The sequence below is a fragment of the Apteryx mantelli genome, chromosome 28 (genome assembly GCF_036417845.1).
Source record: "Apteryx mantelli isolate bAptMan1 chromosome 28, bAptMan1.hap1, whole genome shotgun sequence".
Taxonomy (NCBI): Eukaryota; Metazoa; Chordata; class Aves; order Apterygiformes; family Apterygidae; genus Apteryx; species Apteryx mantelli.
The window spans coordinates 7,688,160-7,710,655 of record NC_090005.1 but is presented as its reverse complement, the minus strand read 5'-3'; the positions used below and the strand labels follow the sequence as shown (position 1 = coordinate 7,710,655).

General features: G+C 42.3%; 1 gene segment (V, D, J or C); it reads right to left on the bottom strand.

Moving 5' to 3' along the window:
- Positions 1 to 990: 990 nt before the first annotated feature.
- Positions 991 to 9,593, bottom strand: LOC106496885 (T cell receptor delta constant-like). The segment is given in 5 exon segments: positions 991 to 1,691; positions 2,260 to 2,376; positions 2,746 to 2,808; positions 4,664 to 4,945; positions 9,506 to 9,593. Coding segments are annotated over 4 exon segments (549 nt in total).
- Between the last annotated feature and the right edge of the window lie 12,903 nt (positions 9,594 to 22,496).

Here is a 22,496-nt window from a genome sequence, read left to right as displayed (position 1 = left end):
GGTATTCCTGGTCTGTGTCTTGTCTGTGAGACTGGAAAAGGTTTGATTTGGAGTGCAACACAAAAAGGTTAGGGTGTCATCAGCAAATCAGGATAAAAATACTAGTGAGCAAAATGCCTGATTTAAATTATAGTGATGTAATGAATTAAAAAATAATTTTACTGTTTTTGGATCTGCTGTGCAAGCTTCATTTGTCTTCTGGCTAGGGTGAGGGTCTTCATCTATGTGTCTGTAGGGATTAGGGACTGGCCTGACAAAGGTTAGTTAAACAGACCTTACTACACACGCTTTGTAGGGACTGTCTTGGAGCCAGAATTACATCAGTCAGTATCTGCAAAATCTTATAAGCTTCCTCCCCAGGATGTGGTTAACATGTTTTTTTGAAACAAGGGGGAGTTCTCCTTGCATGGTGCAACTTAGTCATAAGCATTAACCACAGCATCCTGCCTGTTGCTTGTGAGAGAAAGATGAGTGTTGGGGTCTTTTAGATGCATAACCAAGTTGCCATGGAAACTGTACCACTCCATCAAACCACTGTATTTTACTTCCTGTTGGCCCCTTTCTAGTATCAATGAGTGGAAAAACCCAGCATGTTCTCTCCTTTTCTGAGATCTGTATTTTCCTTCCTACTGCTCATATCAACCCAACTCTTAACTGATTTCTCTTTAAACACATCTCCCTTTTTGCTATGATCCGTAATATCTTGGTTGGGTCTCTTCAAAGGTATCTGAAAGACTAAGTCTCACGCAAATCCCATGAGTCTAGAATTCATGCCCCTCCTGAAGCCTTTCAATATGCTAAAGAGACTCTTCCTTTCTCTGGCCAAAGCCTAGAAAAGACAAAATCAGCCAAGGGGAAATCTACGCTATCAAAGCTGGATTTCTAGATCTCACTGATCATCAGACAGGACAGTTGGATTTCAGCAGTCTCCATCCTAAATTCAGAAGAAAAAGCACAGCACAAACCACAGAACTTTTTGGCATAGTAAAACTTTATTTTGGGTAAACCTAAAATGCAGGAGTCATACACTTAGCAAAAGAGATGTGTGGTAAAGAAATGCAAATTAAAGTGTTACTATGGTTGAATATTATCTGGTTGAAGTGAATCACTTCAAGGATCTTCACAACATGTGTTTTTTCATCTACTCTAGAACATGATTGTTATTGAAGCTATCTAAAAAATATTAAAACTAAAGGATATCTACTGTGCCTGAATTCTCTAAGCTGTAAAACAGAGAGTGATATAATTTGCCTATAGAAAAGATTTTAAAAAGGTCATGGATCTATAGTGAAATTCTGATTTTGCAAAACTACCAAAGCAATTTGGATGCTTCTATGCAACGTTTAGAGGAGTGGGGATATCAGTTTCTACTTTACAGAGGGATAAGGGAAAAGTTCACTGGGAATAAGAGACAACAAAAGCGGTTACAATTGTTTTCAAAATGAAAGAAACTAGCTAGACAGGATTCAACAGTAAAATACGCCTCCTAAGAAAACTTCCAGATAGTGTTAGCTGAAAAGCTGCATGACAAAGTGAAAGGACAGATAAATCTACAGGAACTAAGGGGAAGGTGCAATGTTGTGCTCTCAATACTGATTGTCAGTAGATTTGACCTCTGCTGTTGAAATTGCTGTGGGTACACGCTCTCTCCTTCTGTTCCTTAGACTGCTGATGGCAGGCTTCTCCACCACCTGGAAGAACAAAGCGTGTTTCAAATTCTTATCCACGTTTAAGGCAGATGGGCCTATGTGACACCATTTGTTTGCTGTTAGATCGGAATGGTAGATTCACAAAGCTTAGTTCGGACCATTTTTTGTGCTACTTTGGGTATACTGGCTTAAAAAAATCTCCCGTCTCCTCCCTTTTTCTCACTCCTTCATATGTTTGGTTTTGAGGACCCTCACTTTTGACTCCTTATTCACCTTGATTTTTCTCTAGGCTTTGTGCTGTGCCACTTGAAACAGTCAGTGAGATATTTCCTGGGTGCTTCTGATAAAAACTGAGGTGCTCTGGGCTAAATAGCTGCAAAGCATGTTTGGGGACCAGACACACAAAAAAAGGAGCTTTGGACACAGAGAGGTGCTGTTTTCTTTATTCTTTTTTTTTTTTCCCTTTTTTTTTTTCCTCCAGAAACCTACAAAAGTTAGTCAATGGAAACAGGGGGATAGGAACAAGTATCACTCCTGCTATAGAAACCCAAGTGGTCATTCTGGTACCTGCTTCCACTATTTCCACAGACCAAGTTATGTGTTTCCCTACCTCAGAAAAGAAACAACTTGATACTCATGAGCGTATTGAAGGCGATGCTTTTTGCCAGCAGGACTCTCAAACCCAGCACAGCCGTGGACAGCATGTTCACTTTCTCTGTTTCGATATCTGCTTAGTGAGAAAGAAAAGAGGGGAGAAATCATGATCTAGATTGGGATATCTTGATATTGGCGGAAAAAACCCACAAGTCATAGTTTCAGAGAAAGAAACAGTAGCAAAGGAAAAGACAACAGAGAAACATGGCACCAGCAGGGAAAAGAGGAGGATGTTTGTCTAGATCAGATTTTGCTTCCTGTTGATTATTTACTGAAAGCAGAGCTTGTCTGTTTTGCTCTTTGTTCTGCTACCCTGAAAAAGATGATTGTTTTCAATAAATATGTATTCTGATTCTTCTCCACCTGAGAAAATATATTTTCATGCATTTGTATTAGTTCCCAACATGGTAACATAACTTCACAGTCCCTTTAGGTTACTAACCTTTTGTAGTGGTGTCTGTTATGTTGCAAACATTCACTGTTACTGGTTCTTCAATCTCCTTTTCTGTAGTGTGATTTAAAAAAGGCATTATAAAAGATATGCAAATTTTAAAAAGGATTCAACAAAGTTCAACAGGTGAGCGGTACTGTCTGAAACTCAGCTGGCAGGTCACTATTTCTAACATTAATCTGGGGATAAAATTTTGCTTTGCATGCAATTGCAGCAAATAAAAGAATTCTTCAGTTGTTTTATTAATGAGCAATTAACAAATTAATGGGGGAGGCAATGAGGTTTACAAAATAGGTGGTCTTAAGCAAAAATAAAAACCACTTTCACTTTTTATTGTTTTTAGAAAAGCAATTTCAGGCTATCTTCTAGCAGGTAGGCTGTTACGCCATGAAGCATTGAGTCTTTAGTAAACATAAATTCAGGTGATCAAGAGTAGTCAGCATGGATTCACCAAGGGGAAATCATGCTTAACCAATCTGATAGCCTTCTATGATGGAACGCCTGCCTGTGTAGATGAGGGGAGAGCAGTGGATGTTGTCTGCCTTGACTTCAGTAAGGCCTTTGACACTGTCTCCCATAACATCCTCACAAGCAAGCTGATGATGAGGTATGGAGTAGATGAGTGGACAGTGAGGTGGACTGAAAACTGACTGAATGGCAGAGCTCAGAGGGTTGTGATCAGTGGCACAAAGTCTAGTTGGAGGCCTGTAGCTATAGCAGTGTCCCCCAGGGGTCAATTCTGGGTCCAGTACTGTTCAACTTCTTCATCAATGACCTGGATGAAGGGACAGAGTACACCTTCAGAAAGTTTGCAGATGGTACAGAACTGGGAGGAGCGGCTGATACCCCAGAGGACTGTACTGCCATTCAGAGGGACCTCGACAGGCTGGAGAGCTGGGCGGAGAGGAACCTCATGAAGTTCAACAAAGGGAAGCGCAGAGTCCTACACCTAGGGAGGAATAACCCCATGCAGCAGTCCAGGCTGGTGTTCGGCCAGCTGGAAAGCATCTCTGTGGAGAAGGACCTGGGGGTCCTGGGGGACCACAAGTTGACCGTGAGCCAGCAATGTGCCCTTGTGGCCAAGAAGGCCTGGGCTGCACTAGGAAGAGCCTTGCCAGCAGGTTGAGGGAGGTGATCCTCCCCCTCTACTCAGCCCTGGTGAGGCCACATCTGGAGTATTGTGTCCAGTTCTGGGCTCCCCAGGGTAAGAGAGACACGGAGCTCCTGGAGTGAGTCCAGCAAAGGGTAACTAAGATGATTAAGGGACTGGAGCCTCTCTCATGTGAGGAAAAGCTGAGAAAGGTGGGATTGTTTATCCTGGAGAAGAGAAGACTGAGGGGGGGATCTTATCAGTGCATTTAAATATCTGAAGGAAGAGGAAGGGTGTCAAGACTCTTTTCAGTGGTGCCCAGCAATAGGATGCAAGGCAACAGGCACAAACTGAAACAGAGGAAGTTTTATCCGAACATGAGGAAAAACTTGTTTACTCTGAGGGTGGCAGAGTACTGGAATAGGTTGCCCAGAGAGGTTGTGGAGTCTCCACAACTGGCAATATTCAAAAGTCATCTGGACAGGGTCCTGTGTAATGTGCTCTAGGTGGCCCTGCTTGAGAAGGGGTGTTGGACTAGGTGATCTGCAGAGCTCCTTTCCAACCTCAACTGTTCTGTGATTCTGTGAAGATTGTGTCTTTTTTTTTTTTTTTTTTTAAGTAGCTCCAAGGACTTAATGAAAATTTAAGACCATCTGTGCTAGGTTCTTTTAAATATCTTTCAGCCCTACCTGCTTAAGCACCTAGATGTCTTTCTTATTCCTGCTGGATGTCCAGGGGATGCTTCTTAGAGGGAGAAACAGTAAGTGTTGGAACATACTACCCCCAGAAATAAGTTGCAATTGTACCGCAGAATTATACCTGGCAAAGTTGTGTTTTTTGTAAAAGTGGTGCCGTTGAACTTGGCATTGCAGATCACTTCTGTCTCTGGTTTCACCTGAACCACCTTAATAGTACTGTATGTCCCCTCGGATGTCACAATGGGTTTATTCTGTTCGTAGACAACATCATTAGAAGATGCCTCCAGATCGATGTTCTTTGGATAGAAGTTCCTTGCCAAACAAACTGCATTCATATTGTTTCCATCCTTGACACGCTTTGATTTAATCGCAATGACTTCTGGGTTAGAATCTTCTCGTTTTTCTGTGAAAAAAATACATTGTTTGGGCATGACTTTATTCTATTGCAAGCCTGTCTGTGAGCTAAGTCATGTACAGTTCAGATACAGTTCAACTGTGACCCTTCATTGGCACTGTCATTGACTCAATGCCTTTTTTTCGTTTATGTCTCACTGCTGTTTCCAAAAGAGCAGATCAAAGACAGAGAGGGTGTATAAGGATAGGATTTTGCATGAGCTTTAAAATTTCTTGAAATCCTAAGCTTGCTTTTGCCAGAACATGGGTCTGTATATGAATTATTTATCTATATGTGAATTATTTATTTTGTAAGTGAGGAACTGGCAAGTGAGAAGGAATTTCTAAGGATGCAAATCCAAGAGTCAAATTATCCTACTTTCTCAACAATGTATTTCCTGAGAATGATGTTTCTATCAAGGATAGCCTTATATGGTCATGAGACATGAAAAAGGAACTGTTTTTTCTTTACTTCTCCCCCAACCTTATTCTGAAGTGGCTAACATACAAGCATAGCAATAACGGTAGGACAAAGAGAGAAGGCAGTTTGCTGTTTCGCTGTTGTATAAGGCTACTCTAATCAGTAGCCTTTTGACTTGCAGAAATGAAGTACTGCTGCTCGAGTGGATGATAACGTTGATCTTTTCATTAACAAACACTCAGCTGCAAGAAGGATTTTTGTCAAGTAGGAGAGAAACAATCAGAAGTTGTCTCTGGATTGCTTATCTCCACTTCTCCAGGACTTCCTGATAAGATCAAACACTTAAACTGGGGGGAGGTTTTCCCCACTATACATTGCAAATAGTGTAAATTAGCCCAACCCAGTCTGGAGACATTTAAAAAGATATCAGGAGTGGTACTTGGTTCAACAAAAAGTCTCATATCTGTTGCAAAAACTGTTACTTTTATTGTCTGTGCACAGTGCTATATTGCTAGTCCCACAACTCCGGGGAAGTGCAAAGTATAATGCATAATTTGTATAATAAACTGATTTCAAGGTGAAAACATCCCCAGGCCTGTGAATTTGATGTCCACGGACAAATCTCCTGACAGTCTTTTTCACCTTAGTGTACCAGTCTTCAGTGGTGGTTCTTCAGGATTAAGATATTAACAAACATCAAAGCATGAAAAACATGCCTTAGAACTGGAATTTTGAAAGACCCTAAAGGATGCAAGTGGTACATTTTCACAGTATTTGGTTTCTCATGCATCTTCCAGCAGAGTTGCTCTGAAAATTTCAGATGCATTTCTTCCAGTTTATAAATCATTCAGGAGTTGAATTCTCAATTCTAAGCAACATGCAGGAATGCCAATGGCTTGACAACGGGAAAAAAAAAGCCTGAATTTCAGCCATACAGCAATATCCTTCTATGCAGATTTCTTATAAGCGATACAAGATGAGTAATGAAATAAGATTGCTTAAACTTGAAGGGGATGTCTTTTTCGGCGCATAGCTGGTCTCTAGAAATCATTTAGCAGCCAACAATCATCATGATTTTTAAAAACAAAATATCTTTATCCTCAAGTCATAGGTGGAGAAACTAAGGTCACTCTACATGCTAATGTTAGGATAAGGTTAGCAATGTGAGTTCTAATAAAAATATGAAGATGAAGGGATTCATCTGGTATGCCTCCATGCCAAAAAGGGCTCAGCTTATCACAGGCTACCAGACAAAACATGAAGGATTTGCATGTTTTCACATTTACCATAGCTACATGGGGCTCTTTTCCAAAGAGAGGTGCATTAGGGTTTGAATTCTGCATATGTGTCACATTCTGCTCGAAAGATCCCTCTGTGCTAATGTTTTATTTTTCACAGGACATCTTTGTAAATTCTTTTCAAGGGGCTCCAATTCTACTCTCTTCCCCCCCACTCCCTCAAAGAAGAACTGAGGTACGAGGCAAAGAGTACTCTGCCATAACTTCATGGACTGGCTCTGCTAACAAAAACAAGCACACCTTCATTGTTGTCAACACTTACGCCAGATGCCAAAAAGGAATCCAGTCATTATCACCTTCATTTGACTTATTCAATTGATTCCAAACTCTGGACTTTTTAGTGGAATTAAACCAGTAGAAAAATAACACCTAAGACTCCTTTTAACGCTTTTGTATAATATCCCCCTCTCCCCCTGGCCTGATGATATCTTTCTAACCCTGATAAAACAGACTGTCTTAGGAACTTAAATAGCAGACTCCACAGGAGCTTTAGTTCCTTTAAAACTGCCCAAGCAGGGCCTTATAACCTAATAATAACTATAGAAAACTTATAAAGATGCTTAAATAAATGGATAGATGTTGAGCCCCAAACAAACTCGGGATGATAGCAGCCAGGACTTGCCCTTGTGGAGTCCAAATTCTTTGGCAACTCCTGAGAAGGGGTTTCAGCATATTTTTTAAACTTAAGATGTCAAGTTAGGTATCAAAAGATTATGTATAGAAATCATGAAGTCTAATTTGTGACTTTAAAGCATTGTGGGGGGGTGACTCCCTGAATGTTAGGAGGAAGAAGGAAAAAAGTGAAAAACCAAACAGTAATAATTCAGAAAATTGTTATTGCATAAAGAATACCTACTTTGCTCCACAGTCAGTTGAGTCCCCTTCTCAAAGAGAAGAGCAGCAGTATCATGCAGTTATAACTAGTAAAGCTGAAAAGGCTCATTTTGTGATTCCTCCCACTCCCATTTCCTTTCCAGGTGCTGTAACATGGCTTTGCCAGAGTCTTTTATCTCTGCGTATACTTTGTTATTTGAGAAGAATTTTAAAGACTTTTCATGTATTCTGACCTCCAGTATTTCCAAACAGACAATATAACAGCAAACTGCTTCTGTAGTATAACTCACTGAGGAAAATCCTTAGCAGGAATAAATTTGCACAACGCAATTGTTGTTAATAAAGATAAATTATTTCTTTATCAGAAAGATAACTTTTCATCTGAGTCACATTATTTTGCATTACCTGAAAATACAGCCATGAATTCTTACTATTTCTTGTGCTTTTTTGGGGGTGGGGGCGAGGAGAGAATTTTTATATTAGACACTGTAAGCTGCACTGTATTACCACAAAAAAGTTGTACTTCTCTTTGTGTTATGTGCCTCAGTTTTATTAATGAACATTTTATCTAGAATAAATCAGGAAAATCCTTAACTGTTCTTAATTGATCCCTCAAGAGGAGAATATGTTATTAATGCATGTTTTCTATGTCTTTTTTGTTTGGGAATTTTTAAAAGATTCAGGTAATAAGGCAAGTAGGTTCTTAGCATCTTTAAACGCTTATGAGTATCTCCCAAAGAAATCCAAAATTAGCAACAAAAAAGTCATGCTGTAAGAATTTTGGAAATTTTGGCTTCAAAATAAGAAGTATTTCAGCAGACATTGAGTGACTTAGATAGTTAAGTCCTATCAGCTTTTACTGTCATACATCTTGCCCTAAAGTCTTTATGCAGCTTTTAAAACTCCATCCTAACTTTTCTGTTCCCACCCCCATCCTCCGCTAGAAAAACAGAAATCATAGGAACAGAATGGAAACTGCACTCAAGTGAAGTTTCACACCATTACTCATTCTCTCATTCTTCTACCTGCACTTAGCACTTAGACTGCCTTTTGTTGCTGTTTTTGTTTTTTTTTTTTTTTTTTTTTGCCAGATCACTATGAGATATTTTACCTCCTCTTTTGACAACTGCTAAGTCCAAATCAATATAGACTAATGCTGGAATTATTGGAATTTGGGAATGTCTTCTGGTCCTGTATTTACAGCTGATGATTTGTTTGTTGGAAAGAAAAAATCTTTGTTCAGAGTGGTAACTTTGTATTCCCTTGTCCTTTAGAAATTGGGGATGGGATTCAGTTGTCCCAAAACAGACATTTACTACCATGTAAGGTGTCCTGCAGGCTTAGACAGATATTAGGCAGTGTCTTAGAGAGCCTCATGTCTTTCTGCAACAAAAGTCACACTCTTTTAGGGATGTAAAATGGCACTGGACTTTTCTTTCAGCACCTAAAAGCCGTGCAGACCTCTTAAAGCATCGTAACATGTTTTTAGGTCTGCATCTTGATATTTAGGGCAACAAAGATAACCTAACAAACTCCCCTGCTGGTACAACATTAACACTCCCAAAGAAAAGCTTGGGAAGACCCTCCATCAATACTTACAAGCATCAGACTTCAGAAGGGTACCATTTCCAAATATTAGGGGTCTTGCTAACCATTCAAGCAGTCACTACAAAAACCTACTCATCCTGTCTTTTCCTAGGGACATCTGGAACTATTCAGATTGATGTTTCCTGAAAGTCTTTAAGGCACTATTTTATCTCTCCACCAAAAAAAAAAAAAAAAAAAAAAAAAAAAAGTCTTTGTTCTACATGGCCAAATTCCAATTAAAGGGGGAAAAAAACTAAGGCTTTGTTATAACACCTACCCACTGCTGTATCTGCATTTTTCAAAGTCTAGGCAACTTAGTAGCTAATTCCCATTCATTCTGAGAGGGCTTGGATATGAGGCAGCTCTGAAAATTTAAGCTCAAAGTTACTTAACCTTCCTCCTCTTCCTCCATGCCAATAAAATTACTTACCTAGTAACACTGTGAGTGTGGTGCCAGTGCCAAAAACTAGTTTCTCATACCACAGAGCTAAAGAGCTGTCCTGTAACTTCTCTCCCATGTTAGCTTTATGCTGAGCTGTGCATAACTGCTCAAAATGAGGCTGTGAAAATCCACTGAAACACTGATAAAGTTAAGGCATTTCATGCTGATGCTGGGTCAGAGTGCCATCCAGACTGGGCATAAATTATGGCATGTTAAGCTTCAGAAGTGCACAACAATGGTGTTTGGGGATTGCAGAATAATGGTGAGATACACAGCTAGCCCTGTTGTTCCTGGGAAGCCTTTCTAGGCAGGTACAAGCTGAAGACTCACCCTGAAAGTGTACTCCAGAGACTGCAGCATCGGAAAATGCTTACAGTGACACCAAATCACCAGATCCCTTTGTCCTCCCCTACCACCACATTTTAACTTAACTTGTAGAAGTAAAAATAACGGTACTTACTTGGTTCAACTGTGAGAGTGGTCCCACTTCCAAATATGAGCTTATCTGTTCTCACACTGTGAATACGTAGTCAAATAAGTAACACTTTCCTCACTGTACTCAAAAGGTGTGTGTGTAAAACAGGAGATGAAAATCCAGATATTTGTCCTAATTATTCATATATACAATCTGATTAGGGTGTCCAGATCCACATTTTTCTTCCAGAACTGGGAGGGGAAAAACAGTAATTCAATAGTTCAATGATTTCAAATGGCTTGATCCAGGACAGAACTTCACAGTTATCCCTTTCTTCCATCTCTTGGAAACTCTGTGAGCTCTATTGTTCCATGACAAATGGAAATATGAAAAGAATGCTGGATTTGTCTCCTCAAGCATTTCAAGCTCCTATCTCTTTTCCTCTTTAAGATATACTGTCTTTTTTGCATCTTCAAGTTTTCGTACAGGACGCTATGCCATTTATATCATTGTGGTAGTCCCAGCACAGTGATATACTCCATGACAAAAACTGTCTCCTTTTGGTGGTGGCTCAGCATTTACAGCATGTATGAAGCCACATGACCTCTCCAAAGTGTGTCCCAAAAAAAGGGAAATATAGTTTCATATCAGTACCTTGGAGTACTGCACTGAAAACTCATTTATTAATGAATTCTGTCCTATGCTTAGCAGGACCTGGAGATGCTCAAAATCCAAGCTGAAGAACTTGCACAAATATTCAACTGACTGATAATGTAAAAGATCTTCTAACTGCTCTGTCACTACTGCAGAGATGCAAGTCTAAGCTCTGCTTCAGTCACTTCACTGAACATCAGCAAAATCTCCATGCGGTGATAGCAAACTTATTCCTTCAAGTACTTAAACTGCAGGTAAACAAAGAAAGTGAAAAATAACTTCTAAAAAGAATCACAACAAAACACCAGCATCCCAAAACCTGATGTTTTGATAGAATATTTAGGGGGTTGTTTGTTTTGGTTTAGTTTGGGGTTTTTTTGGCATTTATACTTCAGCATTTTGATTTTGCAGTGTTTTAGTGATTGAAGGAGACATAAAAAAAATAGGTCTAGAATAATTGCATGTTTAGCATGAAACATCACCTCTAGAAACAAAATCAAATGACCAGTGCCAAGGCTGGTACTCGTGTTGCTTTCTCTGCTTATTGTATATAAATGGGTACATAGTTCTACACTTACAAATTGCCCTTACTGTAGTGTCCTGAAGATAGGACTGATTAATACCCACAAACTGAAAATGATTAAATAAAAGGGAAAAACACACACTTCTGTAGACCAATAACTAGGAAAACCTCCTAGATATAAAATGAGACTTAAAGTTCATGCTCATGTTTCTTCAGCCTTAAGCAATTCGCTTTCTTCTTTCAGCAGGTTTTTGTACAGGTCCTTATGGAGTCTGTGTCACTGTGATATCCCCAAACACAGTGATACAGTTCGTTACAAAAACTTTTTTACTATGCAGCTTTGGATTATACAGGCAATCATGTGACTTCTTGAGTGGTTTCTGTCCCAACATACCACATGAAGACACAGGATATGGCTTTCAAATAAGGGTCTAAAGTAGTACAAGAAGGTGAAATTTTAAGTGAAATCTGTGGGATTATGCAGTAACCCTAAAAAGTCTCATGGAGCTAAGCATGATAGAAAGTGTAGTTTTTCAGTACTTTTAGTGCTATTCAAAACACTTACCAAAATTCTTCTGAGCTGCAGGAAGCTGTCTTCCTTTTCATCTTGAATTAAGTTTTAATGCTCAGGAGGTTGAGGAATGTGCTGGATCTGGGCACTTAGAGTTGGTATCTGGGGGCTATTTGGTGCCTAAGGAAGTCTTTATCCTATTTTTAGTAAGTGATTGCTCTTTATTAGATTGCTCTTTATTAGAAGAGATACTGTGCCCCTAAAAGTGGCTATTAAATAATAAGGGAGCTGCTGAGGAGCAAGATACACTATGTGTGAATACATCCCTCTTTTATGGGCCATACTAAAATAATCCAGGACTTCATTTGGCCATTGCTCATGTAGGAATTAGAGGTGTGGGGATTGGATTTTTTTTTTGACTATTGTCCAATATCTTATGCAGAAAGAAAAAAAATGAAAGTCCCTACTGCAGATATGTTGCAATGCAAGAGTATAAACAAAGGCAAAGTATCATTTAATTGATATACTAATCCCTTGGTATACAAGCAGGGGTATTTGTGCATGTTCTTTTACCAGAGAAAAGGGCATAAAGAGAAGAGTCCTTGAACAATAAATGGATTTCTTACCCTGAAGTAAAATTTCTCACCAGCTTACCCCATACTAAGTGCATCCTGCGCATGTACCCAACATATTGTTAAAAAAAAAAAAAAAAAAAAAAAAAATAGAGCTGGGTACAGAGAGATGCAGGTGGTGAAAAAAGGAAATGAGTCAGTGCTACTTTCTAACTACTGCTGAGAAAAAAGATGTTCAAGGGAACATGAGGCAATCGTGATATGCTCAAGGCTTGATCTGCCCAAGTGCCAGGGACACCATATGGGTGGGTACAAAAACTTTAGTTTCATAATCTAACAGATTGGAATTGAAGACTGCCATTGGGAGTTAAGTTCTCTCACTTGACTGTGGGATAAGGAGGCCTGAGAATCCCACAGCTGGAAATGGCCCCAAGGAGTGGAGTGGCCCATTCTTATGCCTTAGAGCTAACTGAGTTCCCTGAACCACTTCACACTGCTGCTTGTGTAAGAGGTTTTCAAGACTTTGTAGTTGTGGAGATTGCATCTCTCTAGCCCCCATTGCAACCTAATGTCCGTTCAAGGGCTTAAAAATAAATGCAATTACTTTATACTTCCTCTGAGTGTGAGGAAAGTAAATGGAGGTGTCATTCTGCAGTGGAAAGCCTGGAAAACAATCCTTGAAATGGCCTCCACGGTAGATAAGAGTGGGATGAGACTGCAGCTGTTAAGACTAATGAGTAGGGTGCAATGGTCTTGTAGCCTGCAGGAAATGAATGTTCGTCGAGGGTCTGTATCATCAAATAAAGGAGCTGTGGAAGGAGGTCAGCAGACTGTCCAGTGTCAGAGATGATGAGAAAGAGACTGACTGGATCTTTGCCAAGACCCTGCAGGCTCAAGAGCCCAAACCCCCATCTCAACAAAAGGAAGAGTAGGTCAAGTTTGTGCCTATCAGGTTGGGAAGTGCAGACACCCACGACAGTGAAGGCTTGAAGCTTATGACTTCTGGCACCAGGAGGAAGGCTGCTTTTCCACCTGCAGACTATTACCCGCTGCTGTTCTTCCCTGTGGCATAAGCCATAGTGCCAGGGGAAACCTGGAAAGTATCAAGAATTACTACATGGTTCTGGGGATATGGACAAAGGCATGGGGGCCCTGGTGGTTTTGTCCTCATGCTGATGAGAGGGAAGTGCTTGAGGAGGAATAAACAGATCTGACACATCGACAGTTGGTTGTGCAGGTAGTGTTGCCAACACGATTTTGGTTTCTGTGAACATGAGACCCTCTCTTAGGATTGAAGATTGCTTGGAAGAGATGGGATTCACCTAAGTGGGGCAAAAGTATCTTTGTCAACAGGTTAGCCAAGTGCATGTACAAAAAATAAGGAAGTGCCTTGAAGGGCTTTGACAGGTACAGCAGCAGCAAAAGGAAGATTAGGGTAAATGTGGGCCCATTGGTGAATGGGGCAGGGGACCTGGTGACAAAAGACACAGAAAAGACCAAGCTACCCAACGTTTTCTTTACCTCAGCCTCAGCCTGATAAGACCTGTCTTCAGGAATCCCTGAGACCAGTGGGAGAGTCTGGAGCAAGGAATACTTACCCTTAGTGAAGGAGGATCAGGTTAGGAATATTTAAACAATCTGAATGTGCACAAGACTATGGGTCCTGGTGGATGCACCCACAATTGCTGAGGGAGATGGCTCATGCCATTGTGAGGCTACTCTTGATTAACTTTGAAAGTTCATGGCAATTGGGGAGGTTTCTGAAGTCTGGAAGAAAGCAAATGACACTCCTGTCTTCAAGAAGGGCAAGAAGGAGGATCCAGGGAATGATGGGCCAGTCATCCTCACCTCAATCCCTGGAAAAGTAATAGATTCCTGCTTCTTTGCAAGCTGTGTTCATGCATGTCTTACTTTCCTGGGTGTGACTGTATTTGTGAGTTGTGTGTTCAGAAAGAAAGAAAGAAAGAAAGAGGAAGAGAAGAATTTGCTATTTCTTCTCTGTGTTTGTCCTGATTCTCTCTAAGAGCATACACATAGAAATATATTATTCCTTAGGACTTTGGGGTTTTTCTTACCTGATCACAAGTTTTGCTCCTTTCCTTCCCCTCTTCCTCAATCCCAGGTGCCTGTTCCCATGTGAAGCTTGGGGAGTGCTTGGCCGGGGGAGTGCAAGCTTTCATGATCTCTCATCCTCAGGCATGTTGTCTAAGATGAATAACTCAGATGGTAGTTTCATTGGGCAGTGGTACAAGCAGAATCTCAGAGAAATCTGGAATGAATGACTGCGTTTTTTTTGAGGCAGACAAAGACACTATGCTTTAGCTTTCCAAAATAGGATCATCATCTTCAGAGACATCCCCAAGAACCATTTCTCACTGCAGCTGCACTCCCTATCACCCACAGACACTGTCACCTGCTTCTCTGCAAGCTACACCATGACGGAAATACAAGGAAGATTAAAATGAAAAAAAGAGTGGACATGCTGACAAGGGAGCACAGGTTTATGTTGTTTTGGGCATTGAAGTTGCAGGCATGAGAGAGAGAAATGAGAAGTGTGTGTGGGGCGGGGGGGGGGGGGCATCACCATAGCTATGGGGTGTGTGGGGGTACCAATTCAAAACAAAGATTTGGAGTGATATTCTCTGGCACAGCAGTTTCCAGCCTTTGTTTCCAAATACCCTGGGAATGTCTTCTGGCATCATCAAAGGACTTGCAGGAAGCCTTCTGGGAGGCTTTCAAGGAGCTTGAGAGTTTCTGCTGCTGCCAGAAAAGGATGGCTACAGGAAGCCTTGACTTCTAGCAAGCTTCAGCAGCTGTAATGAGCTCTGTCAGCTCAAAAGGGTCTTCACAAAAGGGAGCTTGGAGCTTTTATTTCAGCTGACCCCTGATTAGGGAGCCTGTTTAAGAGCCAGACCTGGAGTGCAGCTCCCAGAGTGTAGTGAACAGAGGCAGCAGTGAATTCAAAAGGGGCCAGCAACTCTGTTGAGGACAGCATCCATGTCCTCAGCAATGGTGGTGATGGGCCACAAGGCATGTTTCCCTAGCAAAGATTTGAACAACTTTCCCTGTAATACCACAGCCCTCAACCCAGCTAGAGACCCAGAAGGAAGGTGCAGCTTTGCAGGTCTTGGGCTGCAGGGAGTGCCTGGGGGTTCTGTCTGAAACTAGGGCTGTGGGAGATGGTCTTGTGTTGTATTGTATGATTAAGGTACTGGAGGATCTGACCTCTGAGGAGAGGCTGAGAGAGCTGGGATTTTTTAGCCTGAAGAGAAGGCTCAGGGGGAATCTTATCAACATACCTGACATGGGCAAGGAAAGGTGATGGAGCCAGACTCTTCTCAGGGGTATCCAGTGACAGGACAAGAGGCAAAGGACACAACTAGAAACACAGGAAATGCCTTTCAAATATAAGAAAACGCTTTTACTGCGGGGGTGGTCAGACATGGGAACAGGTTTCCCAGAGAGTTTGTGGAGTCTCCTTCCTTGGAGATATTTAAAAGCCATCTGGACAGGGTCCTGGGCAACCTCTTCTAGGTGACCCTGCTTGAGCAGGGTGGTTGGACTAGGCAATCTCCAGAGGGCCCTCCCAGCCTCAACTATTCTCTGATTCTATTAGCTAAACTGGCCTCTTCCAGATACCTGATTTCAATGTGGCACTGTACCAGATGCCGAACTGCAAAGAGGATTTTTCCAGAATATGATGAAAAGTTTCTTCTCTGTATTGTTAGCTCTGACTCCATCTGAATATGTGCTTTTATTTATTTATTTGTTTGTTTATTGCAGGTGAGGGATGCTTTGCAATGACTCTGTTGTCCTTGGACTTCTGACCATGGGGCTGACCTGGTTTCTTTCCTCCCCACCTCATATGCTGTATATTTGCTGCCATGTGCCCTTTGTAGGTCTCAGGCAGTGACCTTTGAGGGGCAGGGTGGAGGGTCAATAAAACAAGTAGATTTGTAGAAAGGAATGGTTCACTCTTTTACAGTGCAAGAGCTATCGGGTATAAGGCTTGGTACAAAAGAAGTTGGTTTTTATGTTTTGGGTTTTTTTTTCATGCAATAGGTTGTTCGGACGGATCGCTCTGCTAGAGGAAATTGTCATGATGGGGGCAGTAGAGGTATGGACAAACATTAATTGGATAGAGAGCAACTCGGCATTTTTAAGTACGAAGGAACCACGTGTGACTTAAAGTCCTTGTTCCTATGTCTGATAGCTGTGAGATTACTAGGGTAAAGTGTCCTTTGTAGGTCTCCTACTCTTGTACTCTGCCTCATGCATGTGCTTCCGGCCACTATTGGATATGGGGCAAAAAAGGATCTTTGTTCTTAATCAAAGGGAGTCAACAAATCTTACCTTGTCTGTGCTTTGTGGGGCAAGGAGAGGGGAAGAATAGAACACAGTGACAAGCTTAGATGGAAACATCTAAAATATATAAGTTAAATCCCCACCTGCTCAACTTGACCTGATAGACACAGGTGTCCAAAATTACATAGTTTGCAACATTCAAGATCTGATTTTGAACACCAGGGAAACTGTCCTGGCATAGAAAGATCTTCCCACTGTCAAGCTGGGAGGCAAACTTGTGCTTGTGGATACAATTGTCTGTAGAAGAGGCTATGCAGGGGACCCTGTTCCACCTTCAGGTTAAGTCAGTGAGAGTCAGTTTGTATACAGTGGTTCAGTCTTTTTCAAACACTGTGGTACGTAGTCCACACAGTGATAGACAGTCATACAAAAACATTTGTGTTTTTATTTCAGTGCCAGGTGACTTCTCCTCTTTCATGTCCTTTGAAGAGCTTAATTTTATTTCCCTCTTCCTCTTCACACTTTTAGTCCTGAATAAGCTGATATTGTCGCAGAGAAGTTGCTATATACTGAAAATAGAATTATCAGCACTGTTTTTTTGGTAGATAATACTCACCTCTCACTAAAACATTGCACATACTTGTGAAAATGAATATAGTTCCATTCATGTTGTTAGAGCTATTCTCACTTGAAGGACTTGATTCCTGATTTATTTTTAACAAATTTCTAGAAAGTCAGAGACTTTTTAAAGACTCTCTGTGTATGAGCTGCCCCAATCATATTAATACTCAATTAAATTTTATTCCACATTTTCTAATCCTTTCTGGACCTCAGAGTATTTATACTGGTACATCATTTTTTCAAGACAAATAAAAATGAGTCAATATTCATTCCTTTTTCAGAGCTTATTTTGGTTTAGCTGTTGGTGGCTTGATTAACACTTTTTGTCTTCATGTGCTTAAAGTTATTTATTCATTAAGGTATTTCATTTTTAATATTTATTTTTTGATCTAGAAGATTGCCATTTTTATAAGGGTCTTTGAAGAGCTTTTTTCCTGATTATATACTCTCATTATTATTTTTTTCTCAGTTTCTCTAATCTTATAAACTAGATTATTTGACCACTGAGTTGGCTATGCTTTGGACTTTTTATTTATTGATATAGGCTTTTAGCTGAGTTTGAGAATTTGGGGAACATGCAGTTATGGTTGAATAAAGTTGGCTTTTCATTGGATTTTTATCTGACTTTGATTATTTTGTTTACCTAGAATTGTGGAGCACTTTCTGAATCCTCAAATCCAGCTCTAAGATACAGAAAGAAATAGCATTATTTCATCTGATTCACAAAGCTGCCTTGTTCCATGCTGTATTACTAAATTTGATTATTAGCATTATTGTTGTTACCACGTATAATGGTACATCTTTCTCTCTTTATACATATATATATTTATATATTTATATTTATATTTATATGAATACCAGTTCTGGTTAGCTTCCAAGCAGGACAAAGAGAGGAAGTTCTGAAGACCTTCTGCCCCAAGCCTGAGTACCTACAGGTGTCCCTCCTATCACTTCCACTTTCTACCTAAACCTTCCTAGCTCAGTGAGACTTTGTCGCTGTGTTCTGACAGTTAGGCAGCCTTTTCCCATGCTAAGTCCTCGGCTGGCCACAGAAACACACCTGTCTTCACAGCCTCCAGCAAACCACATGCTCGGAATTCTTTGGTTTATAATGAGAGTTCTGTGTTTACTTTCTCTCTCTCTGTCCTGGGTGCATCTCCTCAAAAAAAATGCAGGAGGCGCTCCAGTACTCCCAATGGGGTGCTAGAAATAATGCTTAGACTATCTGTCTTCCAATAGGTGATACTGAAGATGCCTCCTCGAGTTTTATTTCAGAGCAAAAGAGAAGAGATGGAGACCCCCATTCCTCCAGTATCCTAGTATCCTAGGCAGATGAGGGTAGGTTTTGGAGGGGAAATAGTAGGTGGTTTGTGTGTGCATGACTGTCCAAATCCTTTCAGGCCTTGCTACCCTGCCTCTTTCCAGCAAAATGATCCTAGCCTTCCAGCATAATGCTTCTTGGCCCCTGAATAATCTCCATTATATTTTAACCCAATTGCCCGTTTTAGAAACAGCTCACTAGCCTAGCTCCCAGCCCCCGATTTCATTACACAGTTATAAGTGGCTGTGTCCATGGCTCTTTCTGGCGAGGAGAGGTAGTTCTGGGATGCAGCTGTAAAGAAGGTGACTTCTCTCTTAAAGGATGGGGTGGGCATTATGCTCTTGTGTGGGCAGCTCCATCCCATATATTCAAGCCCTATTCCAAGACAGAAATGTTTCTGGTGATGTGTTCCCTAAAGATGGTGTAGGTGATTGTATGACACTGAATTTCCTAAGCCCAAGCATGAAGTGACAACTTTCACTTGTGAGAGGAAAGCTGAAAATAGTGATTAAAAGTGGGATCTGTAACATCTGCTTGGGGAAGTCCCTGAGTTGCAGACAGCTGACTCAAGGAGGGTGATAAGAAAGGAAATAGTGTCTGCTCTATATTTATAGTCCTTGCAAGACAACTGACATTGGCCAAACAGGCAGGCTACTGGGTTGAATGGCTCTTATTTTAACCCATCACATTTGTACATGGAGACCAAATGTGGTATTGGGGCAAACACTGGGGATCAGTGTTCTCCCAAGTATCTGTTGGTAAGATTCTCAGGGCCATGTGTGCAAACACACAAACAGGGCAACTATAGATTGCACAAGCATCTACATGCATAAGTACTTTCAAAACCAGAAATAAATAATACTCCCCCATGGAAAAAAAAAAGAAGATATTCAGATGGAGCCAGAGCTAACAATACAAAGAAGAGATTTTTCAACATATTCTGGAAAAATCCTCCCTGCTGTTCAGTACCTGGTGCAGTGTCACATGGAAATCAGTGCAACATCACATAACAGAAATATCTATTAGGCACTCTTACTTTTCCAGATACCTGATTTCAGTGTGGCACTACACCAGGTGCTGAAAAGAGGCCAGGTTCCACCCTGCTAAAGAGCTGCTTCAGTGTGAGCCTAGCACCGCAGTAATACACCACCTTGCCACCTCGCTTTGCTCCCTGGCTCCCTGGCGTGAATCTGTTCCAGGAGCCCTCCACTCTCTCCTCAAAGCAAACCCAGAAACCCTCTACGCAGAAATTGCTGTCCTGCAGGCCAGAAAGCCCTGCACCCCCTGCCAGTAACAGAACATGTAGTAGCTGCTCATGCTGCACTGGAAGGTGCCTCCCTCACCTTCTCGCACTGCCAGTTCCCCACGGTGTTGCTCCAAGGCCACCTGGACAGTGACTGCTGTGGGAAACAAGAGGGAGCCAAGGTCATCCCAAGAGTGCAGTCCTGGCTGGGGATTTGTAATGACACTGGTCCAGTGAGGAGGACTAAATCTTCCTCTTTGAAACAAGTAGATGAAAAAGGGCAGAGGAACAGCCCCAGTACAGGGAAGCATGCCTCACAAGGAGGGAGATACCACATTTCCCTCCTTGGAGCTTTTCCTGACTTTCTCATTGGCAGTATCTCTTTCCTTGTTACCTTCTGTGTGTGAGAGAAATTGTGGAGGAAGGAGGTAACAGTGGTTTTGGGTGGGCTTGTAAGAGATTCTGTTGCTGTGGTACCACTGTACCCCTTTCCAGAAAGGCCAGCCCAGACTTGCCTCAAGAATCTGGAAAGAGCCCTGTCCGGTAGCCAACCACAAAAAATCCTGACAGATTTTAACCCCCTCCTTCCATTTCAATCCTGACCTTGCCTGCGCTTGAATCACTGTGCCCTTTTCTAGTTCTCTGGTGCTGCAGAAATAGGTGGCTGTGTCTGCAGCTGCTGGAGAGAGCAATTTTAGGGAGAGCTGATTCACAGAGGGGTGTGCAGAGCTCATGACTTGGCTTTGGAAGGACGAAGCAAAGTGTTGGAGTTCCATGCAAGGATACTGCAGCACTATGTGTTGCAGGTCTTTGCCAGGAGGCTGCTGGCCCCAGTCCCAAGCGTAGCTGCTGTCAGTGAGGGGTATGCCAGAGATGTGGCAGGTAAGGGTGAGAGGCTCTGAGACCTTCCCTGCTGTGGGCCCAGAGGCCTCTGTCTGCACCTGAGCAAGAGCACCTGCAGACACAGGAGCCAAGGATGGGCAGCACATGGTGAGAGCTCAAGCAATCACTTGATGTACTCTCACATTTGCCTGGCCTCCTACTTCTCAGCTCCAAGATGCTAACCTTAGAGAGACACATGTTCTCAAAAGCTCTTGCTCCCATTACATTCTCAGATCTGGGAAACAAACATCAAATAATCCCATTCAGAATGGAAGGCTCAGTTTTGTCCTTCCAGGATCTTTTTTCCTAACAAATGCCCTAACTCTGACTCTCCTTCTCTCCCCATGAGCTCCAGAAATGACTTTTTGCACAGGAATGTTGAGGGAGTCTTGTTTTCCTCTTTTGACTGCAGTTGTCCTGCTGGGACCTGAAAGACAAATCTGCAAGTCAAACAAAGGTTGTCTGAGTGATTAGAGCACAGCTAACAGAGGCAGAGAACAGACACAGCAGCTTTCGCAGCAGTGTCTGGGCTCTGCTTAGAAATTTTGGGGACCTTGTTGGAAGTTGTGGGGACTTTCTGGGGACCCCTGAGGAACTAGAGGGTGATTGCTGCTAACAGGAAAGGGGAGCTAGACAAGGACAGCTACAGGAGGCCTTTACTTCTCCTGGCAGAAGCTCTAGCTAGGTGTAGCTGCCGCTAACATGCTCTCTTGGTTGCCCCTAATCAGAGGGAGTTGGGGGTCTTTGATCCAGGTGGCCCTTGATTAGGGTGGGTCAAGCACCCTGTCAGTCAGTGTTAGGGAGAGGCCTATATAAGAGCCAGACCTAGAGCACAGCTCCTAAAGCACAGCTAATAGAGACAGTGAACAGGTGCAGCAGTTTGCCCAACAGTTTGCAAGAAGGCACCTTCATTTCCAATCCCAGCAGTATATGCTTCCTCAGGTATTGTCATGACATGCTGCAGAGCACGTTCCCCAGTAGCTATTGGAGTTGCTCTATCAGCTGTGTCAGGGGCTTGGAACCAGACAGATCCTCTGACAGCTGATGCAGGTCTCAGGCTGCAGGGAGTGCTTGGGCCTCTCTGTGAGGCCTGGGCTGACAGTCAGCTCTCCTGCAGAAGGTGTGCTCTTGTTGATGAGTTGTATCATCAGGTAAGGGAGTTATAGGAGGAAGTCAGTAGGCTGCATAGTGTCTGAGAAGATGAGCAAGAGATAGACAGGGTGTTCTCGGAAACCATACAGCTCCAGGAGTCCCAACCCCCCACAGCAGTGGAGTTGCCGGAGGGCTCTGTGCCGTGTGAAACAGTACATCATAACACTGTAGAAGGCAGCTGGAAACTGGTCACTTCTCATAGGAGGAGAAAGGCTCCTACTCCTCCTGAAGACTTGCAATTGAGGAACAGGTTTAGTGCCCTCCAGGACAAGGAGGAGGTGGGCATGGCTGCAAGGGAAGTACCCGGGAAAACAGACCCTGTGCCTTGCGGGAACACCTGGAAGAAGCAGCGAGTGATTGTAGTGGGTGACTCCCTGCTGCAGGGGATGGAGGCACCTATCTGCTGACCTGACGTCTTGTCTAGAGAGGTTTGTTGCCTGCCAGGGGCTCGAATATGAGATGTCTTGTCCACTCATCAGACTATTACCCTCTGCTGTTCTTCCATGTGGGCACTAACGATACCAAGGGCAAACTGGAGACCATCAAGCAGGATTTCAGAGCTCTGGGGATGGTGGTCAAGGGTCTGGGAGCCCAGGTCTTTTTCTCCTCAATCCTGCCAGTGAGGGGGATGGATGAGAGGAGGAGGAGACGGACTTTCCAAGTTAATGACTGGCTGTGCTGCTGGTGTTGGCAACAGAGTTTTGGTTTCTACAACCATGGGACCCTGTTTGAAGATCAACAACTGCTTGGGAGAGATGGGATCCACCTCACTAAGCGGGG